The sequence below is a fragment of the Ahaetulla prasina genome, chromosome 7, assembly GCF_028640845.1.
Source record: "Ahaetulla prasina isolate Xishuangbanna chromosome 7, ASM2864084v1, whole genome shotgun sequence".
Taxonomy (NCBI): Eukaryota; Metazoa; Chordata; class Lepidosauria; order Squamata; family Colubridae; genus Ahaetulla; species Ahaetulla prasina.
The window spans coordinates 60,212,053-60,238,184 of record NC_080545.1 but is presented as its reverse complement, the minus strand read 5'-3'; the positions used below and the strand labels follow the sequence as shown (position 1 = coordinate 60,238,184).

Here is a 26,132-nt window from a genome sequence, read left to right as displayed (position 1 = left end):
TACATAAAGTATGTTTTTATTTTTAAACTTTAACTAGAAAGTAAAGCTATATAATCAAAATATATTTTTGTGTTTTTCAATGAGTCTTGTCTTATGGTGACAACCTGGAGAAGTCTATAAAGTTTTCTTGGCAACATTTTTAAAGTGGTTTATCAATGCTTTCTTCCTGGGGCTGAGAAAGAGTGACTGGCTTTGTGCCTAAAAAAGGCAGGACTAGAACCCATGATATCTGGGTTCCTAGTATAATAGGCTGCCATTATATATGTTATATATAAATAATTGTTGATACATGTATAAATGCATGATATAGAATTATTTCAGGAAAAGTTTTATTAAATTCAATGAACTGATCTGTAAGTAGGCAGGCACAGAATTGCATTGTCAGTTCCCACTAAACAAGTAAATGAAAATAATAATTCTGGCAATAATAATTTTGAAGCGTTAATATGAACCATACTGTTTGATGTATCTGATCACAGAAAAGTGGCTGAAGAAAAAATAGTACTACATTTGTATTTCTTAAGTGGAACTCCAATTTATGATGAAATTGACTGTCAGTAGTAACAAGTTCCTTAAGCATTTTACCCACAACTCTCACACATAGAAGAAAAAAATATTAATTAGATTAATTTGGAATAATAATAAATAAAGCGGTAACTAATAACTATCTCCACCAATCATGGTAAAAAAATTAATATTGAGTTATTTTTAAAAGTACAAAAAATAAAACAAGAAACTAGAATTATAACTATGAGAAATTATTCTATGTTTAACTTACTCATTCAGTAAGGCTTTTAGATGGAGTTGCAAACTGCGCACAGCAGTGTGGAGATGGCTTAGTGATCCTGATTTTGGTTTAGCTTTGACTGGACGTTCCAAGTAAGATTGATGATGTGTTTCAAAATACCGATAAAATTCATAACTCCTTTTAAGTTCTTCTAAACAAGCAGCATGAGCATGTGGCAGACCTTGAATTATATCAGAAAAGATACAAAGAGGCAAACGTTCTGGTGTAATCTGGCTCTTGAGAGATGCATTAGAGGGAGATAACAGAAGTAGTAGTCGCCTAAAGAATTCAGAACTTTGACCGACCCAAAGCTGAAATAAAACCTAAGAAACAAAAGGAATAAATTGTTACCTATTTTCCTATTTTCTCATGAACAGTATATTTAAGCAAAGCAATGACAGTCTGATTATCTTGAATGGTGGGAGAGGTAGACCAAAACTATTTTAATTAATTTAAACTAAATAAATAATCTTGAATTAAATATTGATCTATCTATTAGAACTATGCAGATCCCTTTACCCTATCCCCTCACCCCAAAAAGGCTAATTCTTTTGGGGCAGAGATTTCCATTACAGGTAGTCCTCTCCTTATGATGGCAAACATTTAGCTGTTGCTAAATGATATGGTCATAAAGCACATCAAATGATCATGTCACTTAGTAAGAGCAATTCTGGCAGTTCTGATTGTTGCCATTTAATAAGGACGGTGTAGATTTGTAAATGAGCACCTCACATGACCATGACTTCTTGCTTCCTGCTGTCTTGCCCAATGACTTTGCCTATGGGAAGTTGGAAGGGATTGTCAGGCATAGCAATCATGTGATCACAATTTGCAGTGATGTAATTATATAGTGGGTTTCAAGTACTTAGACTGTGATCGTGTGATCCCAGGGATGGTGTGACAATTGAAATTACAGGGATCGGTTGTAAGTACCATTTCTTTAGTGCTGTCATGATGTTGAATGGTTGTTGAATGAACAGTCCTACCAAAAGACTAGCTGTACAAACATAATAAAAATGAGGTAATATTACATATATTATAAGTTATTTGTAATTTATTTTACATGCGGAGTTTCTTTTGTACAATAGTACAAATAACATGGGGGAGATTATTTTTTGTATCAATTTATACTGAAAATTAAAATACTCTTTCATAATAAAATCATCCAAAATAATACTTATCCACCCAAAATGCATTATGCTATAACTGCTTAATTGTGAACAAACAGAGTATATCCAAAGGTTCTTCTTGTAAATTGGAATGGACAACAAATTATAAACGTTCCTACATGACTTATTCAGAATGTTATGAAAATCAGAAACTTGTAAAGAAATGAATGGATTGGTTCCATGGCTTGATTCAAAAGACTAGGCTTGCCAAATTATAATGACAAGTACAGTAAGCCATGAATGCCTGCTCATAGTGTAGCCATGAGTCATGATTAGGCTTATTCAGATCTAAACCATAGTATGTCTTAGCATGAACTGAAAACAGATTCAAAGAAAGTTACAAAAATCATATAAACCTAATGTATTTCATACTTTCAATAATAGTATAATTCAGGATCATTTTGTTTTGTTTAGCTTGTACAGGCTGAAAGCAATGATAGAATAATTGATGGTATAATCAGTGAAATGACACTAGATTACCTTTAGCGCAGGCAAGCTGAAGCCATCAGTGAGGTTGTGTGCTTCTTCTTCAGATACTTGCTCTTCATTTAATCCCAAACCAAGCTCCTTAAAAGGCACCACACATATGTAGTTTGTGACATTGTCACTCTCAGAATTCAGTGGGTAAGTTTATTTAGTGTTAAGGTTGTTAAAGAACCTTTTGAATCACATGCAATATTGACAAATACCATGGGAAGAAAAAATTTATCTACTTTATAAAGTTAAACAGCCAACAATATAGTTACAGATGAAGCAAGTTTAGCTTCAGTTCAAACAACTTGCTGGAGCAAAAACAAACTGGGTATAAGATTGTGAAATAAGATAATTTGAGTTATTCTACAGATTTAATCGACTGAACGTTTGAATGATTACAGTTGTAATCATGTAAATCATGTTATAGTCACACCAAACTCAGGGGTTTCAGCTTGAAAAATCATTAGCAGAAAATCAGGATCTCAGAATTTCTAGTTCAAAAACTGAACAAGTTTATTAGTCCAATTATATACACACTAAGATTCATAGCCTAGGCCCATGAATCTTATACGTGCCCACTCAACAAAGATAGATAAACTTCCTTTTTGAAAAAGATGTATGAATGAATAGTTTGTCAGTGAAAATGGATGGATTATAAAACAGTAAGATAATCAAATTGAAAGGAACTGTTAAGAGAAAGGGTGAAATATAGAACTTTTAAGTAAAAACTTGGCAATTCACCAAATTCTTCTTGCATAGCAGCCAATCATGGTGGTATGCAAATTTCCACCCCCATAATCTATTATTTTTAAAAGGATATTGTTTAAGCATATATAAGGTAGCAAGTCTTGAAGTTCTGAGGTTGGCTCTTACTGATCGATACACGGCTTTTCGAAGACCAATCAGATGCTGACAAGGATGTTGTCCACCTTTATTATATGGGCAAGCAGCACTAACCCTGTCAAGCAAACTTGAAAAGTAAAATGTGATACAACTGTACAGATGTCCTAAAGAATGATAAAAATATAAATATAAAACAATAATGTAGCCTTCTCTCTGAATTTATAGAATATATTTTCATGTACCCTGAGATATTATTTCAATTTACAAATTGAACTATTTTGTAGCAAATAAGCCATTTACTAAAATATTGACTACTAAAATTTAAATGAAAATGCACTGGGGCTTGGATTTCTACTTTCTTCTTTCCAATTCTGTAAAATCAACAGTCCTGAAATTCTTAGTTTAAGACCTATTAATTTGGATCTAAACTGCAAAAGGGCTTTTAAATGTATTTGGCAATGCTTAAAATAATAAAATTAACTATACAATTTAACAAAAAATGGATTTACTTTTAAAACAGGCACATTGTTTCTATCTGAAAATAATTTTTAAAGGATTCAAATAGGCATAAAAGCTTTTGGGGCAGGCATTAAACTGGATTCAATTTCCTTTCTATATGTATGAAAACAAAATTGATTTTTTTCAGTAAGTATATATTTTTATATCTCCTTAGCATAGTCATTCTTCTGAGATATCTGTTTTTTGTTCACCTTCAAGGGTTGATTACTTTTTACGTAAGTATGGAGATAAACAAAGAATGGGCCTTTTAGCCCATTCTTGATATGGGAAGTACATACTTCCACATTAAGCCTATTAGTATCATTTATTGGAAGTGGCATGTATTACTTTTTTTTTTAATGGAATGTGAAATATATGGGATTATAAACTAATATTCTACCATTATTTTAAAATTCAATACCTAACCACAAGAAATAGTGAGTTTATTCTACAATAACAACAGGAATGCCATATTCAAACTAATTGCAATAGTTTAAAAATATTACTTCATAGATTTATGAAATATTCTACCTTGCGGTATTTATATATTGTATGAAAGTATAGCAAGCATATACCACATTGCTGTATAACAATTGCTTGCAATCTGTTTCTCTCTCAAATTATTGTGTGCAATATTATTTCCTAGACTTTATATGAAACAAAATAGAGGGCTTCTATTGCTTAAATTTGATTATGTTTGATTCTTAAAATTAAAATATATGCATCATTAATTTATGACATTTTTTTCTTCCTAGTGTTTTTTTCAAGTGCAGAGTCCACCTTTTTTCAGATCAAACAAGTGTTGATCCATTGGTTGTGACAGGAACTGACTGACTTGGCTTGTTGCCCTAATCTGACATTGTGAACTGAGAGTGTGATTGGCCCAAAATCATCCTGCTGGCTTACATACTTAAGGCGGGACTAAAACTCAGTCTTCTGGTTTCTATCTTGGTGCCTCAAGCACTAGACCAAACTGGCTTTCACTTTTACTTGAGTTAACATACATGTCCCTTATTATGGTATTCTTACAATAATGTTCAATGACAACAAAGAAGAATCTCTTTCATATTGCAGCTATATTTTTGAAACATCGTGTTAACAATGGGATTAACATTCTTAACTGTACATTTATTTTATCAGGAATGGACCTAGGCAGCCTTATACAGGCCTGAAATTTTTGACAAATTAGAACTGTTGTTTTGAACCATTGAATTTAAACTTGAATTTCACAGATTATTTTTTCCATTTAATTAGAATGCATATTTGTGGGAAACCTGTTGTAAAAATGAGGGGTCAGGGACGGGACAGAGAAATACTCGTAGATGGTTCAATCTGTCAAATAATTCATTAATAATCAATAATCACTGAACTGGAAAATCAATGTGCTCATACTTATGAAATGAAAAACAAACCTTAAAAATGTACATTTTCCTTGTACACAGCATATTTGTGTGCTAATGTAAAAACAAATTAGTGTGTATTCATACATGAAAAACATCTGTAGTGAAGACCTAATCTATTAAAACTTGATAACAGGTAGCTAGATGCTTTACTACAAATTTTAGGAAGAGGCATACATATCATCTTATATGCATATTGCATTTGGTATTCACATTTCAGTAGTCAAAGAGTTTACTCATCCTTGTCTCTCTCAGATACAAGGATGCTAACTCAAGTCTCCTTGACTGAAAAATTTACACCATTTAGAAATTATGTCAAAAGTTAAGATGCCAAACAATCCATTTGCCCTTGTTACAATACTGAATTGCCTTTCTATACATACAGTATGCTTGATTTGAGGGCCAGGAATTTACTTGTTATATCAGTTAAAACTGCATAAATTTAAAAAATCTGAGATTGAATTTGAAAGGAAAATTTTCTTCAGCATTCATTAATTTAAGGTTTGAAAAATGAGTGCAAATCAATTCAGACTCACAGAGTAAATCCCCTGGAAATTACTTCAGTTTCTTGAATGAGTCGCAATGCTTTCCTCACAAGGTTAGTGAAGGCGCGGCAATTAACCATTATATCTTCTAGTTGGAGATGACATTGTTTAAGAGACATTTGCAACTTTGCAATCCGTGTTATATCCAAACCTCGCATAGTTAGGTAAACCAAGAAAACTACTCCCAAAATTAATCCAAGGAATCCACTCCATAAAGAAGGAATTGTCACCAGTGTGCTGATGAAGAGAAAAAATAATGAAATATCCCTGCAAAAAAAAAAAGCACAAGACATATCTAAGTATGGCTTGCTTTTCAAAGTTCTGATGCTTATTTTTATAATTAGTGATCCAATATTATATTTTTAAAGCAAATTCACACACATAAACATAGATCTGAGGATATTACATTCTTCTCAATGTTTCTACTTAGTCTTTTTCTGTGACACATATTCCTTTTCAAAATCTTTAAAAATTGTTTCCTGAATACCAATCCATTCCATTAGTCATATAGATTGGTAGAACTATTGACTAAGTGTGAGCAGTTAACAACAACCTTGAAATGAAAGATTTTATTAATGTTTCAGTTTAAAAGATGGTTTTGAAATTTTGGATTTCAAAATTCTGATTGGTTTTGGACTTCAGCCTAAGATTTCCACACAGTATTTTTCCAAGTGCAGATGTAACTCTCATTTTAAATTGAAGCAAAATCAACTGGGCTTATCTGCAAGTAGATATATTTCAATTTTAATAATAAAAAATGAGAATTTCCATGCAAAATAAAAGTTGCATTTAGGTGATTAAATTTTAATTCTTATATGTCTATTTTGTCTGGGCTTACAGAACTGCAGTACTGTTGCACTACCTCTAGCCATTTTTATCACTAGCACAGACTGAAAAATTTACTGCAAATTTCTACTAACATTCACATATAGAGAAATACACTTTGTTCTGGATTTGATTTGTATTTTTTTCAGTAAATTTCTCAACTAATTAACCATCTCCTGCATATTTTCTTCTTCTTAAATTGTCTTAATTTATTAACAAAGCTTTTTCTAATAACACTTCTGATGAAGGTTAACAATAACAAGATACAGACCATTTAAAATGTGTTTAAAATACATTTACTGAACCGGTATATACTTTCAAATGTATGATACAAAGAGTATTGTTCAGAAAAGAAAGCTGGTAAATGTCCAGCTTTCCAAGTTCTATATACAGGAGAAAAGCAGGACCGTATGTAGATCCCTCTCTCTCTCTCTCCCTCTCTCTCTCACTCACTCTCACTCTCTCTCTCCCCCAAAAATTTCAGTGTGAAAACTTCAATCTTCATTCAATTAATAGTATTTATTTTGCCTAACTTTTCTTTGGAGCGAAACTTTTGGATACACATACATATGTTTAGATGTGTCATATACATGCTGCTGGGAGAAAAATGTTCTCCAGGAATTAGGAATCACAAAAAGAGAAAAGTTAGGTAGTAACTGGAATTTTAATATTTCTAATTCTTTTTCAGGGAAGGATGTCATAAATTCAGGGTCATTTGCCTGTTGGGAAAATATGACCAAGGAATACATAGAGTATGTAGCCAATACCAAAGTCATGAGATAGAATATAAAACAAAGAGAGAAAACAAACTAAATAATACTTCTATTCACTGGGAGGCCATGTGTGCAAATACACTTCCTCTAACAAGATACATAATATATTCACATAACATGTATGTAGCTCAAGTGAATACCAAATATTAGGAGTTGCTAGGGAGCATAGTGTTGGAAGATGTCCATGTTCCTGCTGTTTGAGCTGTCCTGCAGACAGGATACTAGGATCAAATAGTTCAATCAGTTCAACATCCTCCTGTAGCAGAACTTCCTGTTGCAGGATGGTGCAGAGTGCCTCTGAACGAAAACCAACATCCTTAAAAAGCAGAGGGAAAAGAAAAACATATCAATTGATCACGTTCATGTACAAAAGCAAGCATTAAACTTAAATCATTTGTAATTCTGTTTTTATTACATACTACCAGTTGCACCAATATATGTTTAATTTAGCCATCGCTCATAATCTTCTCCTACAGTGCTTATAACTTTATATTTACACAGTAAGAATGGGAAGAAAGAAGAAAAAGTAAGCAACATGCAGCTGTCTGTGTTGAGGAAAATTGAGAGGCCCATGAGTTCTTGAAGCAAATATTTAAAGTCTCTGACTGACTAGTTAAAGACAGAGAATCTGGGTGCTCGAAAGAAAAATGCCAGCTTGGTACACCTCCTGCTTTTAGGCTCTGCCCCTAATGTAGCAATACCAAAGATTATAGCAGCTCTGGACCTACTCAGCCTGTCTGATGGGTTTTCATTTGTTCAAATGGGGCCTCTGTGGCTCAGGCTGCTAATGCAGTCTGTTATTAACAGCAGCAGCCTGCTGTTTGGGAGAAGGGCGGTATAAAAATCTAAATAATAATAAATAATAAATAAATAAAATTACTGCAGGTTCTAATCCCACCAGGCCCAAGGTTGACTCAGCCTTCCATCCTTTATAAGGTAGGTAAAATGAGGACCCAGATTGTTGGGGAAAATAAGTTGACTTTGTATATAAATATACAAATAGAATGAAGACTATTGCTAATATAGTGTAAGCCGCCCTGAGTCTTCGGAGAAGGGCGGGATATAAATGTAAATAAAAAAATAATAAAAAAATAAACAAATAGATCCTTATTTTCAAGGATCTAGACTGCAAAAGAGATGCACAGGGCTATGCACCCTGCAGTAACCCTATAGTATTTTCTTTTAACAGTGCTTGCCTCGTCATTTGGTAACATTCCAGAGTGGGAAAGCATAACTGAGGCAGGAAACAGTAATATGTGTAGAAGTGATTATCTGAAATAGGACCAAGAACCAATTACCAACAAGCTGCTCTTCTAACATCAATTTTTGGATGAAACATGATTTACAAGATCTTTACATGAAGATCTGTTTTACTATTAATACCAAATTTATTTTGAAAATAAAAATAAAAGTTACAAAAATTAAAAGATATATTTGTTAGCAGCTTCATTCATAAGAGTACTTATGATTCTTAAACAGTTAAGACAGTTTTAGTTCCCTCACATCTAGATTACCTTCTATTTAGACAACAATTCAGTTTGAAAACTATGTAATATGATCAAGAAGTGCTTAATAAAAATAGGGAAATATTTAATAAGGAAATTTAATAAAGAATATAAAAAAATTAAGGAAAATGGATGAATTGTTTGAAAGAAAAGTGAGCTGGTAATAACAGGTGCTTACCAACTGATGAAGCATATCATGCCTTTTCTTATATAGGGAAAAAGGAAGCCAGCTTTTTAATCTCTCAGCTAGGTTTGACAGGATGTCTTTCTGCAAAGAATTAAAAACTGTCTGAAGTCTTAAATATATAAACAGTCTTCATTACTTTCATCTGAACATTATTTGCATTCAAACCAAGTTCAAAGAAACCATACTGTAAAGCAAGCAGGCCATAACATATTAGAGATCAGTGTATGGATTGTTGGCAGCACATCAAGTTAATGTATACCAAGTCAAATAGTTTTTAAAATCATAAACAGAGTACTGAAAGTGGTTTTTTATAAATTATTACATTAAAAAACTAATAGATTATCTATGCACTTTAATAAATCTATTTAATAAATAAATTTACAATTCAATAAGACTACCCAGCATCTTTAATGCATAAAATCTTTTTCTAGAATGATGTATCAACTAGTTAGCACTTGAAAATACAGCAAGCCAATATTATCTCAATATATACCAATAATGATTATCCCCTTATTAAGTTATTTATTCTTGGAATGACACCCTCAGATATAATTAAAATTGAAAGGATAATTACAAGTATTCTATGTTTATGCATAAACAAAGATCATGTCTCCCAATCTCTCTTTGGAAAAGAACACCTTGTCTTCTGCCTGAGACAAGATGCACTGATGCACATAAATTGTATGTCTATTTTATGGAAAGCTTGTCCACACTATACATAAATGTCCTTGTAAGAACCACCACCACACTTCTGAAGGACTTGCGTTCAACACCCATCACAAAGTATTCCAAACCTTTGCAAATAATCAGAAATCATGAAAAGTTTGTGCAACTTTGTATTTGTAATGGTCTTTAGAAAACATTGACCACAGATTCACGAACTTCACAGGGGCCAAGTAACAACATCTTAAGAGTCCCCAAGATGCAAAACTGCCTCTAACCTTCATTATCATCTCTCAGTAAGTGCACTGTTCAATTTTGCCTGCTAAATTCATATGTAGATATGCTGCTGAAAACGGGAAACACACCTTGCTCCCTCTCATCAGTTCTGTGACTCTACTATCAATCCTAGAGCCTAGATTCCCAAAATATCACTACCCAATGTCAGATATAAAATTAATCCATTTAAAGGAATGTATCAATGAGACTCTACAGAAAAGTTTCATCTGTCCCACTACTTCCTCTGCTAGTACTTTTACCTTTTTGGTCAATCAATAGTATGTCTTATGTGCAATGTATGATTTATTAGATTTATATCCCGCCTTTTGCTCAAGAGCTCATGGCAGCATACATATTATTCTTAATCTATTTTTTCCTCATAAAAAATGAGTTAGGTTGGGCTATGAGTTAGTATCTAGCTCAAAGTCACGCAGTAAGCATTTGTGTTAGAAGGAGGACTTAACTTGGGTCTCCCTGGTGCTAGTCCAACAAGTAGAATCCATAAATCTTTAGTCATCTCCCATTGGGAGGCTTTTGACAAATTGTTTTTAAAAATATTTCCTAATTTTGCTACTTTAGAAAGCTCAAACTGCCCAAGGAGCTGCTGATCCAGTTCTACAGAGAAATTATCGAGTCTGTCATCTGCACCTCTATAACTGTCTGGTTTGGTTCTGCAACCCAACAAGACAGACACAGACTTCAGAGGATAATTAGAACTGCAGAAAAAACAATTGTTACCAATCTGCCTTTCATTGAGGACCTGTATATTGCATGAGTCAAAAAGGCGGCTGCGAAAATATTTACAGACCCCTCACATCCTGGACATAAACTGTTTCAACTCTTACCCTCAAAACGACGCTATAGAGCACTGCACATCAGGTCAACTAGACATAAGAACAGTTTCTTCCCGAACGCCATCACTCTGCTAAACAAATATTTCCCTCAACACTGTCAAGCTATTTACTAAATCTGCACTATTAATCTTCTCATCGTTCCCATCACCCATCTCCTTCCACTTATGACTGTAACTTTGTTGCTTGTATCCTTACAATTTATATTGATAGTGATTGTTTCCCGATTGCTTATTTGTACCCTATGATTATAATTAAGTGTTGTACCTTATGATTTTTGGTGAACGTATCGTTTCTTTTATGTACACTGAGAGCATATGCACCAAGACAAATTCCTTGTGTATCCAGTCACACTTGGCCAATCAAAAATTCTATTCTATTCTATTTAACCATAACCAACACATCTTATAAAGAAAGGATGTGATCACATGTAGTTGCCCCATACTTTTGCTATCCTGTTACTTATCCAATCAGCCAGAAACATGGTTCTTTCTACTGTAAATAAATCCCAAAAGTAGTCAGCTAGCAAAGATTTTTATAACTTCCCATAGGAAGTTAAGTCACTTGTAATTTAAAGAAAAGTTTTCTGTAAAGAAAATAGAAGAGAAAAAGAGATGTAATGACTAGCAGACCAATAAAGCTGTTGAAAATTTATTGTTTCCAAGGGGAACGTCTCTTTAAGTAATTGTGAGTGGGAAGAGGTCTAAAGTCCCATGGAAGGAAGAAAAGTACAGCCATGGAAAAATCTACCCAATACAGGTAGCTTTGTAAGAACCTGAGGAAAAGACATGATCATCTATGACTAGTCCAGAGAAGAAAATCCCACCTGAGGATGCCAGCCAGTCAGCTTAACTAAACCCCGTATCTATACTTAGGAATTGAATGTAACACTAGCATTATTCAATATTTGGTTAAACTACTTAAATGAAACACTGTATTAGAGCATATATCAAGACCACCTTTTTTTTTTTTGCCACACATGTTGTTTCCATACAATACTATAAGCAACAAACCACTTAGGGAGAAGAGGCCTAAAAAAGAGGGAAGAGGAGTAATAGTAGTTCCAGATAAAAAAAGAAGGAAATGAACAGCTGGGCAAATCTAGCAATCACCAAGAAAAATGAGGGAAGTTCGGGAAAAGAACCTGATGCTTTTAGATTCAGAAGGGAGAGGAAACTGAAAATTGGGAGAGAGAAAATTTAAGGAATGAAGCTGACCTGTAAGCACTGGTGGTTCCCAAATTGAAGAGAACTGTTATATCAACATACGGCACACCTTTTCTAAGGCAACTCTTCACCTATTAAGGTAGGAGGAAAAAGCCTAGTATGTGTAATTAAGAACACTGGCATACATAAATGCTTTGTTTACGGATGCTACAGCACAAAAGTCTATGTGCGTATGAGCTTAGAGTGCTTTCAATAAAGGAACACATCTTGCTGAGCCATGTTGGGAAATGTTCTGATAAGTAGACCTAATCCTGAATGAGAGTTAAATGTCTAAGATCCTAGATTTGTCTTGAGGAACATGATGACAGAAAATTAAAACTAAAAATATAATACCGTGTTTCCCTGAAAATAGGACATGTCCTGAAAATAAGGCCAAGCCTAATTTTTGGGGTGGGTGTAAATATACGCCCTCCCCCGAAAATAAGCCCTAGTGATGGGGTGGGCGTGGCCAGCATTTTTGGGAGAGAAGGCAAAGGGAAAACAATCGCTTGCAAACTCCCACCCCATTCCCGCCTCTCTGCCGGGCGACTCCCGGCAGCCCCAGATGCCAAAAGCCTGCGCCCGCCCAGCTGCCTTTTCCACAGCACCTGGCTCTTTATCGAGGGCGGTGGCAAGTGGAGTGGGGGAGAAGTGAGATGCATGGACTGAGACAGGGCTCGCTCCTCTTGCTGTCTCTTCTCCCTCTCTCACCGGGCATGGCAGGGCTTCCTGCCCCTGCCCAAATTGATGCAATTTGGGGGTGGCAGGTGGGGAGGGGTGAGGCCAGGGAGACAAGAGATACACTGTTGCGTGTCTCGCTGTTGCCTACAGGCAAACACGTTGTAGGGTAAAACCAAACTTCCCGCGAATTCAAACAAACTTACTGAACTCGCGAGAAGTTTGGTTTTACCCTACAAGGTGTTTGCCTGCAGGCAATGTCGAGACACGCGACAGAGCTGCAAGACAGATAAGACGCATGTCTCGTATCTCCCCAGCCCCTGGAGAGAGGGGGAGAAGAGACGGCAAGAGAAGCAAGCTCCATCTCGCTCCACACGTCCTGCTTCTCCCCCACCCCACATGTCACCCCCTCGATAAAGAGCTGGGTGCCGTGGAAAAAGAGCCAGAAGGGCGCAGGCTTTGGGCGTCTGGAGCTGCCGTGGATTGCCTGGCAGAGAGGCGGGAGCGGGGTGGAAGTTTGCAGGTGAGGGGGATGGATGGATGGGAGGTGGGCAAGTGCCAAGAGCGCTGGGGAGATTCCCATCTTTGGTTGCCCCAGCAAATAGCTGACGAGCGGCTGTGTTGCGCTGCTACAGGTTCTGCATCCCCAAAATAATAACACACACACACACACACACACACACGATAACAAGGCCAAGCCCTTATTTAGACAGGGTCTTATTTTTGGGGAAACACTTTGTTGGAAAGTTTGACTAATTTGAAATAGTTTGGAACAAAGGGATACAGGTAATCTTCAACTTACAACCATTCATTCAGCAATCTTTCAAAGCTGTGGTGGTGCTGAATGAAAGGACTTGTATAATCAATTCCTAAAGTTACAGTTGTTGCAATGCCCCTGCAGTCACCATCTGGGTGCTTGGCAACCCATCTGCACTTAGGATTCATTGCCAAACGCTCTAGGACCATTTAATCACTACTTCCAATCTTCCCTGCTGACTTCCCCAAAGTCAATGGGGAACCTGTTGCCTGGTGAGAGGATTCCCTTTTGCCTCTGGGGGCTAGCTGAAAAAGCTCTGTGCTGAAATCAAAGCTGGCTTTTGGCTCAGGGTATTTTCAACTAGCCCCAGATCAAGAGGCTTCCCTCTCAAACACTGGGGGCTGACTGAAAATGCTCCATGCTGAAATCCAAGTAGGATTTTCAACTCTGTATCTTTTTAAATTTGTATTTGTATGACTATTTATTTTTATTTTCTCTTCAAAATTGTAAGTAATAAAGTCATTGAAAATTTTTTTGGGAGAACAAGGAGAAGAAATAAAAACAGACACAGATAAATTGGTAGGTGCCGACATTTGTCATATGCTGACTATACTTTTCATTTTTTAAGAATGGGGAGGCAGCTGAAGTGATGTACTGTGGTAGTATGATGCCATCATCAAGATATATAGGCCCAGGATTTCCAGAAAGATTGGTTTATTTCCAGAATTTGAATAGAAGATTTTTTTTTTCTGGTATATTAAAAACAAATGAGGGCTCTCACATTTGTTCCCAATTGTCTATCATTTAACGGAAACTGCAGCTTCAGTTTTCAGCAATACAGAAAAAAAGGCATCAGTTTGACTATAACTGTATTAAGCAGATACAAAAGTGGCATGATACAGTATTTTTAGCCAATATATTATGTTCCCAACAGAAGAATTTAGAAATTATGCAAAAATAAAAATTGATAAACTTACTGTGCTTATTACATTGCAAGCAAACAATTTTTAAGATTGTTATTGTGCCTATTAGCCTAACTTTACTGATACTGCATCCCACTCAGACTCTTCAATCTAATATAACAGACTGTACATGATATGGATATCACCAATCCAAATCTCAAATACAAGCCCAGATCTTAATGTACTGGGTATATGACAGATCCTTCATTTTTAAGATATGGCCACAGTTGCAACTCTTTTTTTAAAACTTATTTCTGTATTTTTTAGTTTTAGATTTTTTTAATCCTTCTTAATTATGTTTATAAGTAATTCAAGGAACATAACCCAATACTCCTTCCACCTATTTTCCTCACAACCACCACCTTCCGAGGTGAGTTTGGTTGAGACAGTGTGACTTACCCAGAGTCCCCAGCTGGGATTTCAAGCCTAAAGTGGGATCAGATCTCAGTTTCTACTTGGTATTTTAACCACTAAACTGAATTGATTCTCTTCTTTTTCGTGCAATCCATCAGAGTTTTCATCATCTCCTTTTATATCTGCTAAAATGAACAGATCTTGTTTTTACTCCAAATATATATTTTAAATTGAAAGCCTTCAGACTGAACTTGATGTATACAATAAGCTTATTTTTAACTACAAGAAAATAACAGGGAATTAGATTCCAGATTTCTGATCTATAGTCTCACAAGATAAGTATAGTTGGTATTTTGCTTAAAACAAAAACAGCAACCTGCAGGGGTTGTATTATCCATAGGAACTTACGTTTTGGAACGGTAATGCTAGAACCCAGGAAAAAATACCTGAAATTAAGAACCAGTAATTTTGTGGGTAATTTTGTACCATGAAGATACCTTAGCTATGTGGCAAACCCATGTAGACTCCAGTTCTGCCTGCATTGTATTGTATCGCCAACCAGAGAATAAATAGACATACTACAAACAAAGCTTAGGATCCTTGAATTCCAATATAAATATATTGGAGATTACCACTGATCAATCTTTCTCAAAAAAGCAATTACTTTCTCAAAAAAGCAATTATTTTTCGCACTATAAGATGCTCCGGACCATAAGACACACCTAGCTTTTGGGGAGAAAAACAAGAAAAAAAAAATCTGCCTCTGCCTCCCAGCAATTTGCCTCCTTGCAGCAAACAGAAAGGAGTCAGCTTCAGCACAGCCTGATTTAGCATGAGCAGCTGACTGGTGGTTGGATCAGCCTCCCGAAATACCGCTGATCAGCTTTTCCAGGCTGGGGGGATCACCGCTGCTCATTGCTGCCTCCGCACACCCCATTTCTGACATCCCTGCAACCCATTTTTGGCTCCGTGCCCCATTTTCAGCCTCTGCATGTCCCATTTTTGGCCCTTTTCAGGAGGTGCAGATCACCGCTGCCACTTATTGGCACTGATCGCCACCACTGCCGGCGATAGGCGGTGGTGCCGCCGATTCCCACCGCCTGGAATGAGCCAAAAACAGGATGTGCGGAGGCCGAAAATGGAAGGCACGGTGGCAGCGATCCCCACAGCCTGGAAGTTAGAGAGGAGGCCAATCCAACCGCCAATCAGCTGCTTGTGCTAAATCAGTCTGCGCTGAAGCTGACCAGGCTGTTTGCTGTTAGGAGGCAAATTGCTGGGAGGCAGAGGCCGGTGGGTGGGAGCTGGTGGGGCTTCAGCAACATTCGCTCTATAAGACACACAGACATTTCCACCCACATTTTTTTTTGGGGGGGGAGGGGTGAAATCTAAAAATTTGCTCTATCGGTTCTGTGGGCGTGGCTTAATTGGTAAGTGTGGCTTGGTGGTCAGATGAATGGGTGGGCATGGCCAATAACGATAAATAATAAAAATAACAAAGTATACAAAACAATAAGAGGTACCAAAAACCAACTTTCACATTTTACACACACACAACACAACACAACACAACTGACTCACACACACACACACAAAATGCCACATACAGCTTTGTGAGATTTTTTATGTTTGTGTAGTTATTTTATTATTTTATTTATAGTTTTTAGATCAGGGGTCTCCAACCTTAGTAACTTTAAGGTTTGTGGACTTCAATTCCCAGAGTTCCTCAGCCAGCAAAGCAGGCAGATTAAGTTGCTGACTAAGGAGATGGATTGCAGGCAGGCAGATTCAGTTGCTAGCTGATGCAACTAATGTAAAACATGGCTTTCCCAGTCGGAAAGGAGCAGTAATAAAGGTAAGTGCTTCATCATAGCCCAGAACCTCTTAAAAGGAGGTTTTCTACAAGCTCTTCAGCTGAAGAGCTTGTAGAAAACATGTTTTTTAAAGTTCTGGTGATGAGGAACTCAGCTGGGATTGCCAGAGGAGCCTTTTAAAACCTTTTTTTTTTCAACCTCTTCAGCCGAAGAGGTTGTTAAAAAAAAAAAAAAAACTTTTAAAGGATTCTGACAATCTCAGCTGAGCCACAGGATCACCAAAGGCTTTTTTTTAACTTTTAAAGGCATGTTTTCGGCTGAAGAAAAACTGCTTTTAAAAGTAAAAAACAAACTTTTAAAGGATTCTGACAATCTCAGCTGAGCCACAGGATCACCAAAGGCTTTTTTTTAACTTTTAAAGGCATGTTTTCGGCTGAAGAAAAACTGCTTTTAAAAGTAAAAAAAAACAAACCTCTGATGACGGTGTGGCTCAGCAGGGGCAGGGGGCGGGGCCAGGGATTTTTGCTACCGGTTCTCTGAACCACCCACCACCATCGCTACCGGATTGGGCGAGCCGGTCCGAAGCAGGACCATTTCACCTCGGGGGGGGGGGATGTATCTTATAGACTGAAAAATATGGTACATAAAGGAGCCTAATAATCGAAGAGTTCTTTAGAACTTTCAGTTGGAGTTTCTACATTTTTTCTTTTCCAAAAACATCATTTCCTTTTCCTCATTCTACACACATGCATTCCAATCTAATTAATGATTCCAATCTAATCGATCATGGCCATTTCAATAAGACTTTGGTACCTGAGACTTCTTATTTGCCACCCCCCCCACCCCCCCCATCCATCCCATCCATCTTTTTATTTCTGGACTATGGGCTTTAAAGAAATGGAAATAGCATTTTGGTAATAGTCAAATTGGAATAAAAAATTATGAAAACTGGTAGAACTGCTTATTATTTCACAATAGTCTATATTTCTCTTTTGTCAACAAAATGCTTGCTTTTGGTTTCAAATCACTGATCTCTTCTGCTTTGGCTGCTGCTAAAGAAGAAAACATTCCTTAACTATCTCCTAGATGAGACTGAGCTCCTTTAGAACAACTGCAAACATTGCAACACAATATTAAGGTCTAATAACATGGATAAAACAATAAAAAGTAGTAAGTGTCTTCCCAATTACTACAACCACCCCAAAACGCAGCAAGCAAAGATACAATGTCTAATACTTGATTTTAGTAGCTCCTTAAAAATTCTGAAAAACTGGCATAATAGATCCAAAATCAATGGCATTAGCCAACAAATACACAATGTCGCCAACAGTGCTCACAGGCAAACATAGGGCAAGTTTTGTAAAGATAATACATTTTTAAACAGATGCCTGTTATCAAAATTTCCACAGCAGATTATATAGTGTATAACACTACCTACCTACCTCCTGAATAACACTTACATCCATTTCTTTTGGTCCCTCTTTGGATGTGCATTCTTCTGACTTCTGCAACAATGGTGAGCATATTTCAAAATCAGTATGTCCCAGATCCTGTAAGTACTGATAGAGTGGTGAATTCTAAAATGAAATTTAAAAAAAAAATAAGTAGCTTGTTTATAAAGAAGAGCTGGAAATAATTATTATAGTTTACTGAAATATTACAAAACATTAGATGAAAACAATGCATCTTGGAAACAAAAATCTCAAGAAATGACACTGGTGAGGCTACTTTAAAAGCCAACTGCATGTTTTGCTATACAACAGCAGCACTGCAAAAACATAAAGGGAATCTAGCTTAAGTATAAGAAAACCTGTTCTCTATTGGAACTACAGGTAGTCCGCAACTTAGGACCCAAACATCCATCACTAAGCAACGTAGTTGTTGAGTTGCATCCAGTTTTATGACTTCTTCCCCAAAGTCACTGAGCGACCCACGTGGATATTAAGTGAATCCAGTTTCCCCTATCACTTTCTTTGTTGGAAGCCCCTGGAAAGGTCTCAAATGGCAGTCACATGACCCTGGGATGTTGCAACTGTTGCAAATATATTATGATTGCCAAGTACCTGAATTTTGATCATGTGACTGTGGGAATGCTGCAGTGGACCAGTTATAACTTCTGAAGGGTCATAAGTTGAGGACTTACCTGTAGACCTATTCCTGGAAGGAGGAGTTCCTCCAATGAGATTGAGAAGTGCATAGAACTTTGGGAAGGCTTTCTTAAGTACAAAAGAGAGGTGAAAAAATTAGGCAGGACATTTATGACTTTGTCAGCCTATCTGGGAAATCAAACATGACTAGATGAGTTAAATCTACTTTATTGTAAAGCTACATTAATAGAATCTTGCAAGTCTGAAAGTACAAAATTTCCCACTGCCACATTTAACTGCTTGATCCATTAGGGTAGGTCCTTCCTAAAAAAAATTTCTCTAACCATTACAGCTATTGGGGGCTCATGCTCTCTTGTCTGTTTCCTAGGAAGCATTTTTCCCTCCTTTCCCAGAGTTCATTCCCATAATCCATTTTTCTAGTTACTAGTATTTTCTAGCTACTATTTAGTTGATATTAAAAGCAGATACACCATATACATAATTTTCATATTAGTTACTGCCTTTCATATATTTAATCATGGCAACAGGATAATGCATAACTGCCAAAGCCCTCAGTTAGCATTTCATATTATACTTCACTGAATTAGTCTAACATTGGAATAGTCATTAAATATGCAAAATAAAAAGCTATACAAATATTTTTATAATAAGATGCTGTAGCCAATTGTTCTTTTGTTTTAGATTTGTTATACTATAATATCATGAATAAAGACTAAATGCTTCTAAATAAACTGAAATAATCATTCAACTACAATGCAAAAATAAAAGTTAGCAGGTAGAATAAGCACACAAAAGATTATGAAAAGGGCATTTAAAAAAAAACATAAAGTTTACTATTGCTTTTTTCACATTAACATCCCTTTATTTAACATACTGAATGCATTCTATAAAAAAGAATAAACATATTGTTTTTAAAAAATTAATTTGAAACTAAGATATAAACATGAACAGCGAACAAATGCATTATTATAACTGCCTATATTTAAGGCATACCAAGAACATTTCAGCTGATGCAAGGTAAAGGAAATGACTAAGACTTTCTCCATTAGTTCCTCCCTACTCCACCCTAATTTATCTCCTGCACACCTAATCTTTTTATTAATGTGTAATTACATAAATTTATAAACTGCTACATATTAAAAGACTATTAAAACCTTGTTTAAAGCCACAGCAAAGATGGATCAAAAGTTAGAAATTAAATAACACTCTTCAAGAATTACCTTCACCTGTCTTGTGAGACATATTTTAATTGCTAAAATAAATGCAGCTGAAAGTTTATGCTAAAACACATGTCCACAAGACTTACAGGCAAAATGAATCTTGTCTCCTGGAAAATATGATTCCACCTTTCTCTTAAATACACTTCCAGGGCATCAGAGAGAATTTCTTCCACCTCCCCATTTCTTTCTACTTGTCTCTCCAGGGTGACTGGAGCTGAAAATCTGAAGTATAAATCAGACAAACTGCACCTATACTTGCATCCAAGTACATTTTTGTGGCATCGAAGCAGAAGCAGCCAGAAGCAGCTCACTAAGATGTTTCTTCTGTTCCTGGGCAATAGGAGGAACCCAACATCAGCTGATAAGATATGAAAGGCTTTTAGAAAGCTGATGCTTAAACGAAATGATGCACCTCAATAAAATCTTTTGCAGCTCTTGCCAAGCAATTCTATTTAAAAGACTTAGTCATGCGTTCTTGGAACATAATCATCTTGGTTTACTTATCAGCTAGAAAATTCCTCAAATCTCATTTCAGATAAGTATGGGAGAGCGACACTGGACATATATATATTACCATCAATGTGTGAAATGAAGCATTTTATAGAATGCCTAGGAAATCTGTAAAATGCCAAAAATGGGGAAGTACCAAAGTATAAAATGCTTAACATTTAACACATTTCCCAGGCAATCTATGCAATGCCAAAAGGCAAATCAGCAAAGTGTAAAATACCATTCTAGTCTTCCTTGTTGCAACAAATAGGTCAATATTTGGTTTTTAGTAAGAAAGTTTTTTTATTTTGCATTTCTTCTTTCATTTTCATATATGTCTTTTCAAGAAAGACATAGAAACGCTTTTCATGTCTTTTCATTTCATGACTCTTTTCATTACTTTGCCTGAATAGGTCTTGCCATTCTGCATAATGCCTAGGTATTATCTACAATGCTTAGGGAAAGTATATAGTATATTAAAATAACAGACATTCATATTTTGTCTAAAATGTCACACATTCTATATATTTCCTAGGCCCATAATAGCCAACCTATGGTATGCGTACCAGAGGTGACATGCAGAACCCTCTCTGTGGGCACGTGCCCCGTTGCCAGCTGCTCCGGGGCATGCACGTGATGGAACCTGGAAGAGCAGCTGGCCACCTCGCGCATGCACACCTGCCAGCCACTCTCTTCCAGGTTCTGGTACTCCAGTGTGTGTGTGCATGCACGCATGTGCGTGTGCTCCAGGTTCAGAACTTGGTGCCAAAAAGGTTAACCATCACTGTCCTAGGGATTCTATACAATGTCAGCTTTTCACACATTGCCAGAAACATATATATGATCTAGACAGTTCTGAATATCAACCTTTTTCTACCTATGTTACGATTCACCTGAAGAAACATTCAAAATCTCTTTTTCAGAGTCAACATAATAATTAAATACAAGATTTCAAGAACAAAAAACACACTTATCTTCCCTTAAAACTGCTTAATAAATATGCTCCAAGAAATTATCTTGGCAATAAAAATTATCCTCAGCAAATGAACAAATCATACAAATGTTGAAAACATACATAAAGAATAATAAATATTGTCACAAACCATGTTCTAGTCTAAAGACCTAAGCATTTCAATTACGTGATTGTCCTGACTAGAGTCATAAATGGGGGTGATGAGGACTGAGATAGGAACTAGCTTCTCAAGTATCTATTATTTCCTTCCATTAGCATCACAAGAGACCAAAAATTTAACTAAGCTGCAGACCTCAAGTTAGTTATCAAGAGAGATAGCCATATAAAGTCAAATATAATAAATATTTATGATGTTGGCAATATATTGCTCCAACATGAGAACTTAAGCCAGATGATGAACCAACTACCCGGCACGTGGGACAAACTGTATCATAACTGAGGGTCCCCATATAGCATTCCTGTTGCTGGAGCAGCCACAGGCCTTCAGAATCCACATATTAATAATAATAATAATAATAATAATAATAATAATAATAATAATAATAATAATAATAATAATAATAATAATAATAATATTTTAATTTGTATACCGCCCTTCTCCCGAAGGACTCAGGGCAGTGAGCAGGCAGATAAAATACAAGCATACACAATAATTAAAACAACCCTTAAAAAACTGATTTAAATATGCCCAAAAATTAAAATAATATACACCCCCATAAAATTACAAAAATTTAAGAACCCATCACATTCAATTAAAATTAAAGATAAAAATCAAGCTAGTCAATATTCATTGATGCCACAACAAAAACACTTTTGATGGTCCAGAATGCAAAACTAAGTCTGCTAGAAGTCACATTTCCATCATTTACCACTTGTCTGCAAGTATAACTTTCAACCTTGCCTGCCAACTACCAGAGGAGGCTGATGTATTTGGAAAGGAGAAGGCCTAGACCTTGGTCACCCATCAGATCTGTGACTGCCGCCTTGGGGATAAATCAAAATGACCCATTTGGGGGGCGGCGATTTTTGGCAGCCTTGCATTAGAGATGTCAAGGCCTGTATCTTTTTCTTGTCATGCTTTTTTCATGCCAATTTCTCACCAGCAAGCTATCTGGACTGCTCTATTTTCTCCCCTTGGGATGTTTTTCTTGGACATAAACTCTGACCTTCACAATGCTATTTTGTTGGCAGATGGTCTGTTCTGCTTTCTCCTATGCTTCTGAAACAGCTGTTGGTCATTGAGCAAATTTTCCAAAATCACAGTTTGGCCAATCCAATCTTCATGGAAGATTGTAAAGCTGTATTTCTACAACTGAATGTACAGCCTTAGTTGTCCTCTGCCCATTGCCAAATGTAGAAGCAAGGAGGACAAATGCAAATTCAGAACAATACTTTCACTGCTTCATTGTAATCTAGCAGCAAGACAATGGGCATGATCCTTTCTCCATGGATTTGTTATATAATAACTCATTTCATTCTCCACTTGGATGAAGTCATTTCAGGCCAACTATGATTGCCACCTGCACTTTTTGATAAACAGTTCCAAGTCTTCTCTTCTTTCAGAGAATTTGTTTTGTCTAAGAATTATCAAGTTTCTCTGTGCCTCCTTAAAGATCAACCGAATCATGCCAAGGACTTCTACAATTTTTCTTCTGACTTCATATCAGAAAGACCCTCCCTGATTATTGTTGGGGATCATGTCTCTTTGTACTGGATTTCAGTTTTCTACTCAACTGGCTAGGAAGCTGAATGTCCTGTTTATTGCATTCCTCTAACAGCACAAATTAAAATATATCCAGTTCTTCACTGTTCTCCTGGTCCTGGAACACAATCTTCCATTCAAATGGACAGGGGAAAATAATTCAGTTTAGAAGGCATTTTGACTGTCAGCACAGGATGGGTAGATTTGAATACTTGCTCTACTGTAAAAATTATCCAGAAACTGAATATACTTGAGATATGGCAGATGACATTCAAGTACCACATCTCCTTTAATAGTTCCATCTGTAACATCTTTATAAGTCCAAATTATGTGAGTGGCAATCAAGGTCTTTGGACCTTCCAGAGATTTTTTAATTCTGAGGAATTAAAAGATAGAAACATTCCCTTCCGTGACATAAAATGGAGGGATTGAGAAGGGGTAATTTTTTCCAGCTCTAGCCAAAGGAGAAATGAAAATAGGAAAAGTATTAGGGTTGAAACTCACAAAGAGCAACTGGTTATTAGACAAGAGAGAACCATTATACAAACTTATCTCAATTGCTTCTCAAGTCCATTAAGAGACCTGCCAGAATATTCATTCACTCAGAAGGGCAGAAGGAAAGGATTAGAATATTCTAACCGGTGGTTCTCCTCCTATCTCTCCGACCGGTCGCAGATGGTGTTGACGGGGGGGCAGAGGTCGACCCCGAGGCGCCTCACTTGTGGGGTGCCGCAGGGGTCGATTCTCTCGCCCCTTCTGTTCAACATCTATATGAAGCCGCTGGGTGAGATCATCAGTGGCTTCGGTGTGAGGTACCAGCTGTACGCTGATGACACCCAGCTGTACTTTTCCACACCGGGCCACCCCAATGAAGCCATCGAAGTGCTGTCCCGGTGTTTGGAGGCCGTACGGGTCTGGATGGGGAGAAACAGGCTCAAGCTCAATCCTTCCAAGACAGAGTGGCTGTGGATGCCGGCATCCCGGTACAGTCAGCTGAGTCCTCGGCTGACTGTTGGGGGCGAGTCACTGGCCCCGATGGAGAGGGTGCGCAATCTGGGCGTTCTCCTGGATGAACGGCTGTCTTTTGAAGACCACCTGACGGCCGTCTCCAGGAGAGCTTTTCACCAGGTTCGCCTGGTGCGCCAGTTGCGCCCCTTTCTAGACCGGGATGCCTTGTGCACAGTCACTCACGCCCTCGTGACGTCTCGTCTGGATTACTGCAATGCTCTCTACATGGGGCTCCCCTTGAGGGGCATCCGGAGGCTTCAGTTAGTCCAGAATGCGGCTGCGCGGGTGATAGAGGGAGCCCCTCGTGGCTCCCATATGACACCTATCCTGCGCAGACTGCACTGGCTACCTGTGGCTTTCCGGGTGCGCTTCAAGGTTCTGGTGAACGTCTTCAAAGCGCTCCATGGCATAGGGCCGGGCTATTTACGGGACCGCCTACTGCTACCGAATACCTCTCACCGACCCGTGCGCTCTCAGAGAGGGACTCCTCAGGGTGCCGTCAGCGAGACAGTGTCGTCTGGCGACACCCAGAGGAAGGGCCTTCTCTGTGGGGGCTCCTGCCCTCTGGAACGAACTCCCCCCAGGACTTCGTCAACTCCCGGACCTCCGAACCTTTCGTCGCGAGCTTAAAACACACTTATTTATCTGCGCAGGACTGGATTAGTTTTTAAATTTGTGGGTTTTTTAATGGGTTTTTTATCATTTATTCTAAATTTTAATTTCGGCCAATTGAATAAGTTTTTTAATTGTATTTTAATAGTATTTATATTGTAATATTATTGTCTATTTTATCTGGCTGTGAACCGCCCTGAGTCCTTCGGGAGAAGGGCGGTATACAAATTTAAATAATAAATAAATAAATAAATAAATAACCTAGCCAAATTGTATCCGAGAGTCTTCCGCAGTGAAGCTGAATGCTGAATAAGCTTTAGAGAATTATGATTTACTATCAGCTGGTGTCAAGCTTGACAGGTACCGTAGTTTGCATAAATCTAATTTGCTAATTTTACACTTAATTTTCTGTGTTAACACTAATCAGAAGCATAAAATCTAGTTAAAATATTATAATAATTGGGATAATAAACACACCAAGAAAAATACCCAATAAATTATATCACAGCATAAAATGTAAAACTTCTGACTCTTGAGTAAATACACATTAAAGACCTGTTTATTAGCAATGTTATAAGCAACAATCCTAGCAATGGTATTCTTCAAAAAGAAATGCATCTTGGAAAAAATCCTATAACGTTGAGAATGGTTTGAAAAACCATCAAATGCATTTTGCTTTTTATTCTACATGTCAGTAGGGGCCATTTCAAGCTTGGACATTTTTGCTCTCATCCTCAATAATTCCCTTCTCCATTTTTTAGTTAACTACAGTCTACTTTCATATTCTGTTATGGATGCTGCAACTATATCTTCTGAGGGAGATATTCTTATCGGATAAATTTTTTTCCAGAATGAAACTAAGCAATTGTAATTGGATATACAGACCTATGTAAGTTCCCATAGTAGGCAGCTAGGTCCTCTGGATATTTGGGCTGTACAAATACACAATGCACTTTTTAAAAACCCAATATAGATTACTAACAGTTTAATATCTGAATAGTACTATAAAATCATAATGATGGCTTGTTAATCTATAAACCATTCTAACTGACATTAGAAGTTTCCAATGCCTTCCTTATGGCTACTTTTTTCATGAATATAGGAAGAGCAAAGCAGAAAGCTAAGTAACAATACTGTACAGTAGATACCTTAGTATTAAGTATTCAATTTAAGACAGAAAATATGTTGAACAAAAATAATTTGATGTGATTTGCAATTGTTTATTAACACTATATTTAGCTTTGGATGCAAAATTTAAACATGCTCTTTCATCCATATTTCAAATCACAGTTAACATTTTCTCCTTAAAAGTCTAAGTTAGCTAAACATTAGTACTGTCTCTAATCAATACTGTATAAATACCATTATCAAAATAATGAATATATAATAATGTAATGCATTACTTATACCTTAAGCTACATTCATTATCATAAACTACTTAACAGCAGCCATTTTAA

At 36.7% G+C, this 26,132-nt stretch overlaps 1 protein-coding gene across 14 annotated transcripts in view; it reads right to left on the bottom strand.

The window, feature by feature from the left end:
- Positions 1-26,132, bottom strand: part of VEZT (vezatin, adherens junctions transmembrane protein) — a 35,711-nt gene that overhangs the window by 8,067 nt on the left and 1,512 nt on the right. For 2 of the 14 annotated variants that reach the window (XM_058191414.1, XM_058191410.1), the window contains exons 2-10: positions 25,561-25,607; positions 18,707-18,779; positions 18,006-18,140; positions 8,998-9,087; positions 7,455-7,630; positions 5,708-5,983; positions 3,251-3,400; positions 2,437-2,584; positions 779-1,110 (exon numbers count right to left, since the gene is read on the bottom strand). In XM_058191414.1, the coding sequence (XP_058047397.1) occupies positions 779-1,110; positions 2,437-2,584; positions 3,251-3,400; positions 5,708-5,983; positions 7,455-7,630; positions 8,998-9,087; positions 18,006-18,140; positions 18,707-18,779; positions 25,561-25,607 (1,427 nt within the window). Of the gene's footprint in view, positions 1-778; positions 1,111-2,436; positions 2,585-3,250; positions 3,401-5,707; positions 5,984-7,454; positions 7,631-8,997; positions 9,088-12,013; positions 12,077-14,797; positions 14,935-18,005; positions 18,141-18,706; positions 18,780-19,977; positions 20,088-25,560; positions 25,608-26,132 lie in introns of those variants that run through there. The other 12 variants (XM_058191412.1, XM_058191413.1, XM_058191424.1 and 9 more) reach the window with 12 other exon arrangements.